Genomic DNA, 10921 nt, shown 5'->3' with positions numbered 1-10921 from the left:
TAAGTCTGTATATTTCTTATCTAGGTCAAGCCGACCTTTCGCCCTGCAGTGTAGGTGCCATGCTCCTTACCCAATGCGAGAAAGTAACCAGCTTTTCCTTTCAGCTCTCTATATCTCACAGTTCATCTCCTATGAGCTTTTAAAGGTTTAATAGCAAATCTTAGTCTAGAGGTTTATATGATTGTATTTGTACTAGATACTTATGTGAATATATGTGATAAAATTTATTTTGTGTATAATTACATATAAACATGCTTACACATTCCTGAAAAGTGTAAATTTCATTGTAAATTTAATTACTGTACCACAATTCTTCGCCAGTTTAAATATTGTTATATTAAAAGGATTAAAAAATATTACATTTGCATTTAAATTTAGGCAAAGACTCTTATCCAGAGCGACTTACAAAAGTGCTTTTAAGTTTCCGTCATTGGATAGATCCTTACACTGGATTACTGGGTTACTAAGTACCATCAGTTAAACACTGTTGCAAAGGTGTTTTTTTTTTTTTTTTTTGTGTGTGTGTGTGTGTAAGACAAATAGTTCTTACAGTAAATTGTCGTTTGAAAACAAGGAAGTAATCTCTAGTTGTAAAGCATTTGTATTAAAATAATCTACATTTTTTAAATCTAGTGTTTTTCAACCGTTGGTTTTAAAGTAAAATGTATACGCAATATTGAATATTTACCTTTATTCCTGCTTTAATTTGCAATAATCAAGAGCCTCTATTACTCAGAAAACATTGATGTTTTCAAGCTTATATTGAATTTGGTTAATTTAGTAATAAAACAAATTGGCACTGTCGCTTTGCACCTTTAAGGTTGGGGGTTTAAATCTTGCTTCTGGTTCGTGTGCGTGTGGAGTTTCTCTTCCCTGGAAACAATATATTACTGTTATAGTTTTTTATATTAAAATAAAAGCACAGCTAGTCATGAAAAACTAGAAATTAAAAACTTCCATTAGGAAAAACATAATTTCCATTAAGAAGTGCTGTCACCTTTATTAATTAAAATGTTAAGTAAATGTCACAATGCCATCTGAATAGATAACATACTATAATGAGTTAAACGTAAAAGCCACAAATATTTTTTGCGAGATTTGTAATCCTTCTTGCCACATCCATTGTGATTGAGTCACAAACACAAGCTACTGAGTTGCACACCAAACCACACAGAATCACAGGACATCTGTGGGCTTTAATGACAGAATCCAAAATAATGATGGCGATGCATTATTGTCCTCAAGGCTGTCTGAATTAATATAAATAAAATATTAACCGTATCAATGCTCTAATTTTTTTTTACTGTGCACAGAAGGAATCTAATCTCGGTTTAGTGATTTTGTTTTCTGTTTTCTGTGTTCTTTACTGTTATAATAATTTCCATTTTTCTAGGACGGCATGCCACTAAACTTTGGAGTGGGGCTGTTGGGATTTGCACATTCAGCCAAAAAAAATATAAATAAATAAATAAAATTAAGTTCCACTCCAAAGTTGACACACCATGTATTCAGGAACTGGTTTGGACCTCTTAGTTTCAGTAAGGGGGAATCATAATGTTATGGCATACAAAGACTTCTCATGCGATTGTGTGCAAAACAGTTTGGAGAAGAGGCACATACAAGTGAATGGGTACAAAAAACTTTATTAATTAATTAATTAATTTGTTTACCAATTTCCCATAGCCTGGCATGTTATGATGATTCAGTACAGTCTGAGGAAATGTGCACTGTATGTATGACTTGGTATTACCATCAGCAAAAATGTGTCTAAATTAGTTTGATCCTTTGCCTTTCTTTTGAATCACTCAGCCAAACAGTATATTGTAGTGATTATAAATAGAATTATTTGTGTTAAAAAAAGACTAGATCTCCATTTTTCCTTCCCTTAAATATATGACATGTGAGACTAATTTTAACATCAATTGTAATCTCACAAACCTGCTTCACCAATATATAGTCAAAATAAAGGATTTATCACCAATATTCACACGTTTATAAGGCATTTGCTATAAGAGCTATAAGTAGCTGTTAGCTAGTTTAAAATAACCAGAAACAACCATTCATTTTTAAAATCTTTTACTTTTTAAAAAAAATTTATTTAAAAATCCTTGCACACTCTCTCTCCCCTTAAGTGTGTGTGTGTGAAGCACCCCCTCTTTGCTTTACACGCACACACAAACACACACACTCTCTGCCTCTCACAGAAACACTGCTCTGTCGCAATTCTTTTCAAAGGAGAAGTGCAGGTTTATTTGTTTGTTTGTTTTACTTTACAGCAGTTATTACGTTAGTATGCGCTTACACGAGTGTCATCAGCGATGTTCCTTGCTAATTTTTTAGCCACTCTTTCCGTTAATGTGTGTTTATGTGAAATTCAAATAAAAAAGGTTTACTATGTAAGAAAGTCCCATTAGAAGGTTAAAAATCCATTTTCACCCAGTGTGTGCGCACGTAATTTGACACCGTGCCAGTTCACACACTCTCTCTCTGGTCTGGAGGGGCTTCACACACACAATGCCTGCGCGCGTAAACAGAAACACTTATCTGTAGGGATTTAATTTTACTTTTTTTAAGGTGAAGTGCAGGTTAATTTGCTTTATTTTTACCTAATATTTCGTGTTAATTATTTTTATGTATTAATTTTTTAGGGCTGTGGAACGAATAGTTTTAGTTTCCATTACTTCTTATGGGAAAATTAACTTGGTTTATGAGTGTTTTGGAATACGCGCCCGCTTATCCAAAGTTATTTTATCCAAAGTTCCTTTGTATTTGTTTTTATTTTATTTGTTCGGTTAGAACTAGACATCTTATTAGCATTATAGCTGTGCACGAAAGCCAGATGCACTTTGTTTAAAGTTTGTAGCAAAAAATTTTAAGTTGCAAAGTTCTATGTATAAATAAAACATTCATTACACAAATTTAATAGTTTTGGATGATTGTACATTAGTGATTTTATACCAAACATAATGTACTAAATTTTATTCTGGGTTTTCAAAGGTTTAGTGTAATTTACATTGAATAATTAAAATCATATACATACTTTGGCTGAATTATTATTATTAAAGCCAAAAGTAGTATTCATTAAAGAGCTGTTTGGGAGCTGAAAAAGCCAACTTTTACTGTTAAGTTAAGCTGCAAAATTTACAGTAATACAACTTCTAATAATAGGGCTTTAATAGCAGTCATACAGTTATGTCTATTATTATGAAATTTTTTAAATCAGTTTAAAGGTAGCTAAATCTTGGATGAATAAATTATTAAATAAATACATTAATTAATTAAAATTTGAAAACAGAAGTAGTAGAATGTTTTGTGCTGACAGGGGGTGGATATCCATTAGCTACATTAATGTTAAATTAATGTTAATATTACCTATAGTCTTGAAGCAGGATGTAGATAAAAAGTAGTCTAGCAAACATTAGTTAGCTGTGTCACTTATTTAGCTTTTTGCCCTGATTCTGGATTACTGAAATTAGTGAATTAATTTTTTCCTTAAACTTTTTATAAAACATAATAACCAGACAATAAGATACTGTGTTTTTTCTGCCTTACAATAAATTCCCCAGTATGCATTTCTAGCAATGTTATTGTAATGGCGTTTACTACAGTATATTCTGCCATTATTGTAAATAATTTTTGAAAATATCATACCACTCACTCATCGTCTATACCACTTTATCCTATATTCAGGGTCGCGGGGGCCTGGAGCCTATCCCAGGAGGCTTAGGGCGCGAGGTGGGGTACACTCTGGACAGGGTGCCAATCCATCGCAGGGCACACACACATACATTCACTCACTCACACACTACAGCCAATTTGTGAATGCCAATCAACCTAACCATTGGACTGTGGGAGGAAACCAAAGTACCTGGAGGAAACCCACCAAGCACGGGGAGAACATGCAAACTCCATGCACACAGAAATGGGAATCGAGCCCGGACCCTGAAAGTGTAAGGCGACAGTGCTTACCACTACACCACCGTGTTGCCGTAAAAATATCATACCATATAATATAATTTTGAGATATTTAAAGTTATTTTTATAGATATTTTTATAGATACTTTTCAAAAAAGTTGTATTTAATAGATATTTAATAGATGTTTAATACAGTATTTTGTTATATGTTATTTTTCATAATGTAAAGTGTTTGAAAAGGAAATGTACTGTATACTGTAGGTGCAAGGTACCGTCTTTATGGTTAATCACGTGCATTTCAGGTAAAAAGTCCAAACAAACCAGCTGTTGACCATATATGTATGTAAAAAACAAGTCAGAGATTTCTACAAAAGAGAGGAAGGAAAAGATTAGTGGCATATGACAGTGCTCCCTGTTGTTCCTCATCCTGAGGTATATAGGACATCTCTGTTACTCTGGATTGCTCACACACTGCTGATTACCCAAATACAACACTTGCTTGCTTGCATGTGACATACTGCTAGTCTTCTAGGTGCAGGTAAAAAAAAAAAGCAAATTCTCTCTTAAGTCCTTTATTTTGACATTATGTGTTTAATATTATTTTAGGACACTTTAAGTTAGTTAGTTGCTTGGTGCAGGATGTGTTTAGGTGATGGGATGCAAACAAAAAGAGTTTAAATGGTAGTGTGCTTAAATGTCATGTTTTATAAAATAGCTTTTTCAATAGTATCAGGTTTTACAATAATTTGAAAATATATATAAAAAAATATAAACACACACACATACACACATCTACATGTTTTAGGTGGTCTGGTAAAAAAAATAGTATTTTCAGTATTTTCTTGCAATAATCTTTTTCAATAATCAATAAAAAACTGTTTTAGCAAAATGTGATAAATAATGTAAATATTCTAAGTCATCCTGCCTTAAGTTTTAAACCCTTCTGCTGTGTGTTTTTTCTTACCATGAAACAGAATAGTTCATTCATTGTGTAATCAGTTACCAGCTTTTAAACAGTCCATGACACACCTGCACCAAACAGAGATCAGTTTAGAACGGAGAATATTAAAAGCATATGTTGAAATCTGAGATGAAAATATTCGATAGCAACACCACTGGTTAGGGCAAAAACAACACTTTTTTTTTCAATTCATTTGCTAATTCAGTGAAGCAATGCAATTCCTAACTGAACATCACAACTTGTATTTTTTACAAAGTAATGCCTAATTTTTAACACCAGCATGTGTGTCAGACGTATACTGTACTTTGCAGAACTTTGCAAAATCGCAACATTTCTGTGGACTTACCTTTGAAAAAAATTTTTTATAATTATAAAATAATAATCATAATATTTAATTTAATGTTTCATGATATTTTCTTGTGCATCCAGGTTCACTACAGAGTAAAGATGTGTTCGATCTGTGGCCTGAAATATCTTCCTGTGGTCATGATTCTTCTGGCTGTAGTGAGCACACTGGCCAATGTGCTCCTGCTTTTTCCTGGATTCTCCTATAAATACTTGTTTGAAAACCACATCACTCCAGAGGCCCTGTGGTGTACAGGAATATGGGTTTCTGGATTTGTAGTAAGTGCCTGCATATTGGAATAGGAATTACAGTTTTGTATCTATGATCCTAGCACATTTAATCATTCTTATTTGTGTACCATCATGTGCTTGACAGTCCCATGTATGGTTGAATGTGTCACATAATTCAAGTGTATGACCTACAGTACTTGTCATGCACATGCTCTGTCTCTGGTTAACCAGTCCTCTTTTTTTAAACCAGACTGTGTGTGTGTGTGTGTGTGTGTGTGTGTGTGTGTGTGTGTGTGTCTGTGTGTGTCTGTTTGTGTTTGTGTGTGTGTTTTCTTTTTTTCGTCAGGTGCTTGTAGCCGTTCGTGGCTTTTCATCAAGTGACAACAAAAAAGGATGCTGTGAGTTCCGAGCTCATGTGAGTTGAGTGCATTAGGTGTTTTTATTGTTTTGGTTTGCTTGTTTGTTTTTTAAATACATGATTTAATGCAAATTATTCTTAGACTGAATTCCCTTCATTCTGCTATGTAAAATTTGTAGTCAGTGAATAAGCTCAGTGGTATGGCAGTGTACGAACTGCAGTACAGAAATCATTAGAAAATACTCCCTCTTTCGGTTGAATGTCATCATTTTAACTCAGATTGCTCAATCAGGAGTTTTCTTTTCCCCCAGATGCTGTGTCGGATAGTCAACTCACTTGTGGCAGCGGCTGTAGCTACTTTCTGTTTCCAAATTAACAGTCTGGGGCTAACAAGGGGACCACTATGTCTACACAATGGGACTGAGGGGGTGCAGTGGATCAGACCCCTAAATCGTATAAGTATTAAGTAAGTCTCTATACTGTATGTCTAAATACTGGAAGTCACACAAAGCTAATTAAGTAGTTACTTTTTATACTTTATTTTTTATATGAATATTAGTTTAATGGGACAGTCTATTTTTACCATGAGAGACACGGGTTCATAAGGTGGGAATTTTATTTCCCATATTGTTCGAAATAGACTGGAAGATTTTAGCACTTCCCCTTCTAGTGTTATGACATGCAACTAGGCCAAGCATGTGAGTGTGACATAAGTGTGCGTCGTGTAATTTAAGCATTTGTGTGTGTGTGTGTGTTTTTTTTAAGTGCAAAAAGTTACCTGTATGAGCCAGAGAGCTGGGGCTCTGCTTGCGAGGAGCCTCGCGATGTTGTAGTCTGGAACATTGTTCTCTTCTCTACTATTATGGCAATCAATGGACTTCAGGCTATATTCTGTCTTGTGCAGATTTTCAGTGCTGTGCGTGGTATAATATGTGGACCTGCTAAGAAAAAGGTAACGTTAATTTTGTTTTTCTGATGTATGCAAATAGTGTATAGTAGCAAATTGGTGGCCATGTAAATATGTCATATTACTTACTAATAAATCTTCAGAATAGTTGTTACAAAACATTATTTAACTTAAATATGTGTCATTCATGCACAATTTATTGCAACCATGCACATTTGTGATTCGATGAGTAAGCTGTATTGTTATATTTCCTGTATGTTGGCCATTAAATCAGTAGGAGTGGAAGGTTGAGGCTATACTGACTCTCTCTACAAATGGGAAGCACTGGCATAAATGCATTAGAGGTGAAGAGTTTAGACCTAAACACGTTGGTCGTCATGGATCTGTTAGTTATATTCGAAATAAAAAAATTATTTTATTATGTTAAAGGAAATAATAATAATAATAATAATAATAATAATAATAATAAAAACATAATAAATACTGTCATAGCATTAAACCATTTCCCATTCTTTTTCTTAGGTTGTTCCTGCATAAAGGACACAAAGGACTGGTCTAATTCCTAAAACAGGTTTTGTGTAGCTGCCAAATGTGCAGGAAAGTGAAAAGGATAGAAATCCTATGATTCCTTACCACAAAACAATTTCCACTGTTTTAACTATTGTATTGTCTTCACATTCTGCATACTCCCTTTGTCTTAATGGCCAACAATGACAGGCCTTCATTACACACTGAATTTCGAATTGTTGAAGTCAAACTTGGACTTGATGATGACATTTACAGAAAGACTTTAAGCACAGTATAGTAATGAGACTCTTAGGTCTAGTATGTCATTGAACTAGTACAAATATACCTGTACAGTATGAAGAAGGACATATGATAATCCTTCCCATTGCTGTCTTTCCTGTAAACACTCAGGGAGTGGAACGCCGATTCTTGGAAATCAATGAACAAAGAAAAAATGCATCTGTCTGTAGGAACTGTACACATAGTCATTTACAAAAACCACCTGGAAATTACAGGAACCTAGTTTTGCGTCCCCCATACAGTCCTGACTGTGCTTCAGGCTATTTCCACATGTTCTTGGGAGAACAGAGTTTCAGATTTGAAGCAAGCAGAAATAGCCTTCTCTTCTGCTCACCAGGCATCGAGGTAGAGTTGATCATGTTCCATTTCAGGAAGGCACTGCATGAGGACACATTAATGATGTAATTTAAAAAAAGAACAGGGGCAAGTAGGCAGTCATGCTCTTGTATCTGTAAATGTCAATCACCCTGTCCAGGTTTTTTTTTTTGTACTCCAGTATTTTCCCTGACTTTTTGACCTGGTATTATTAATCCCAAACATCTTGTGCACTGTGCTGGAGAGGACCACATTATTTCACCCTTTGGTATGTAAAAAACTTGAGTGGGGGTGGGGTGAAGACAAACTTTTATGACAAGGCCACTATCCCTTTTGTTTACAATGAGTGAGGGGCAAGCTTGTTCCACCATGTGCCAAACCATGGTGATCTGCCTCTTTAGGAGCTGCTAGCTTAGTTCATAAGATGTAAAAAAACAACAACAGGACTAGATGTCTATATAGGATAAATAGGGATGTAGGGATGCAGGGATGGATAAATGCACCATTTTTAAATTGTCTCTATATTTGCATATATATTTGCTTAATACAGCCTTCAATGAAATATGAACAAATGTGATGCCTCACCTTTTCTGTTGTTGGGGTTACTCAATGAAAGTAATTACATTTCAAGTTAAAATAAAATATTTATAAGGGGGTTTTCATTGAAGGGGTTGCATTATAGGGACAGGTCATTTTTGTCCCTAAAGACAACACAAGGGCTAAGCTGAAGTTTTATTATTACACTAGAGGTCGCTAGTTACATTCTCATTGTTTCTCTCTCTCTCTCTCTCTCTCTTTTTTTTTTTAAAGAAAAGATTAGATTAGCTTAGATTAAGAATGTAGAACAATATGCACATATTGTATTGTGTTGGACAGAATGAATAGTTGTATCATATAATTTGCACAGAAATTATAAATCTATGTGTATGTTGTGCATATATATTATAAAACAAATGTAAATGTATGAACATATTTATGCTTTAATGTAAATTGTTTAATTATTTGGTATATTTCTATTTAAAAATTTTTATACTTTTAGTTATTAATTGTTTTGCTATTTATATTTACAATCATACAGTACATTAAGTTAATACAGTACTAATTTGGACATTTCATTACCTATTTGTGCTTTATGTAGTTGATGTATTTAATATGATATAATGTTCTGTATATGTATGTAACTGTATTGTGCATAATTATAATAAATATATTCAAAGGATAAAATAAACTAAAATAAATAGAAGTTAACAAAATATAATCCAAGGATCTTATTAAATACTGTAATAAATTAACTAGGAATAAGACTGCCACAGAAACATAAAAATATATAAGAAAGTTTTTTTCTTTGCCAGTCTCAGTAAAAATTTATCTCTGTCTCTCTGTCAGACTGATTGTATGCATTTATGTCTATCCAGAATTTAATGAAACTTTGAAAGTACTTACTGTAGGTAATTGACTATCGTTAAACCCGTGGCAGATGTTGAATTAAATTAAAATGTTAAGTAGAAATTAAGATATGAGCAGTTATGTGCCAAATTATGTTACAGCATTGAGCATCGCAGCATCTTTTTTAAAAGAAAAAAAAAATCCCCTAAGGCAGGCGGGGGAAACAGACAAGGAGGGAGGATGAATTATGTCAGTGACACCTGACTTTCTTACAAATAACGCACATTTCATTCAAAATATTACAAACACAGACCAATAATTAGCATTTTTTTTTCATTTATTTAATCGTGTGAAATGGCTAATAAAAATAGGTAATAAAAATAATTATGATGTTGAGGTGAATTGGTTTAGTCTTGACTTCTGTTTGTGAGTGACAGCGTTGAAGGAAATTTGTCGAAGCGTCGATTACAAAGTAAACACAGGGATGGAGAGAAAAAAGCCAAAGCTGTCAGGTGCCCAATTTAGGAAAAAAAGAAAAGAAGATGAGGAGAAATGGGCAAAAGATAAAGGTATGCAACAATGTTCTCTCTGTATGATTAAGGTATTCATGTCATTATGTTAATTAGTGGTATAACGTTAACTCTTAGGTTTGTTAGCCTTCTTGCTTATGATGCTTTATATGCTTACCATGCTAAAAACAATAACACAATAAAAGCCTAATATACAAACCATCACACAAATTCTAATGGTAAATATCATTATGAACTATTAACTTTTTTCAGTGAAACTATCACAAAATTTCTTATTCCACCCACCAATAGAATCCATCATATACCAGCAGACATTGTTATACTTACCATTAAAACCAATACAATTCCCATTAAAACCAATACAAATCCATTACATTTTTTATTATTTTTGGGCAGGGTTCTACTGTTTTTTCAGCAGTGTATACAACATGAGATCTAATTAAATTTAACCACAAAATTATGCTTTGCAACAAAACTGTTGCAAGTACAGTTATTTATTTCCATTGGTTATGTTAATGTTGGTTAAACTTAAATAATTCTTTTGATTGTGTAAAGCTGCTTTGCGGAAATGACAATTGCTAAAAGTGCTATACAAATGAAATTGAATTGAATTGAAGTTATAGCCAATGTATTTACAATATATTTACGGTATACTCTAAATATCCAGTGTAATTTACATATGTGTAGATAGTTTAAAAGACATTTTCCATTTGCTATAACTCTGTTATGTGACAAAGCATATAATTTGAGGCAGTAAATTAACCAAGGAGCTAATTGTTTCTCCCATAGATTAGATTATATTGTGACGGGGGCGGGGTTTCGCTTGGGAACCATCATGCTTTGCGGGAGGGGCTGTTATGTGTTCACCCTGTTGGGAGAAGGTATTTGGTTTAGTGGCTTTAGCCAGGATATGTGTGATGTTTGTGTGTTGTTATGCTGCTGGTTCACCTGTGTGAGTTCAATAAAATACTCCCAGCCATTTGCATTGGGCAGCAATTGAATTAACTCGTCTCTCCACCATCCTTTCGGGCGTAAAAACGCTACAATATTAAATTAATAAGCATGTTAGGGCATGTTTATTTAAATTAGCAATTTTTAAGAGTAATATTGTAGACAACAGTGTTTTGATGTCAATTTCAACTGCGTCCTGTTTCAGGGACTTCTAA

General features: G+C 33.7%; 1 protein-coding gene across 1 annotated transcript; it reads left to right on the top strand.

The window, feature by feature from the left end:
• Positions 1–4396: 4396 nt before the first annotated feature.
• Positions 4397–8707, top strand: LOC128533580 (transmembrane 4 L6 family member 1). Its single transcript, XM_053507866.1, has 6 exons — positions 4397–4453; positions 5306–5500; positions 5799–5867; positions 6122–6276; positions 6576–6762; positions 7240–8707. Exons 2-6 carry the CDS (start codon positions 5324–5326, stop codon positions 7252–7254), a joined length of 603 nt encoding a protein of 200 aa, XP_053363841.1. The 5' UTR covers positions 4397–4453; positions 5306–5323; the 3' UTR covers positions 7255–8707.
• Positions 8708–10921: the final 2214 nt, after the last annotated feature.

This window comes from Clarias gariepinus, chromosome 11 (assembly GCF_024256425.1).
Source record: "Clarias gariepinus isolate MV-2021 ecotype Netherlands chromosome 11, CGAR_prim_01v2, whole genome shotgun sequence".
In the NCBI taxonomy this organism is placed as follows: Eukaryota; Metazoa; Chordata; class Actinopteri; order Siluriformes; family Clariidae; genus Clarias; species Clarias gariepinus.
Note: the sequence above shows the minus strand (reverse complement) of the source record. Positions and strands in the feature narration are given on the sequence as shown.

Coding starts and splice junctions, on each gene's coding strand:
- LOC128533580 (XM_053507866.1), top strand. CDS start 5,324: ATGTGTTCGATCTGTGGCCTGAAATATCTTCCTGTGGTCATGATTCTT. Junction 5,501..5,798: donor TATGGGTTTCTGGATTTGTA/GTAAGTGCCTGC, acceptor TTTTTTCGTCAG/GTGCTTGTAGCCGTTCGTGG. Junction 5,868..6,121: donor GCTGTGAGTTCCGAGCTCAT/GTGAGTTGAGTG, acceptor CTTTTCCCCCAG/ATGCTGTGTCGGATAGTCAA.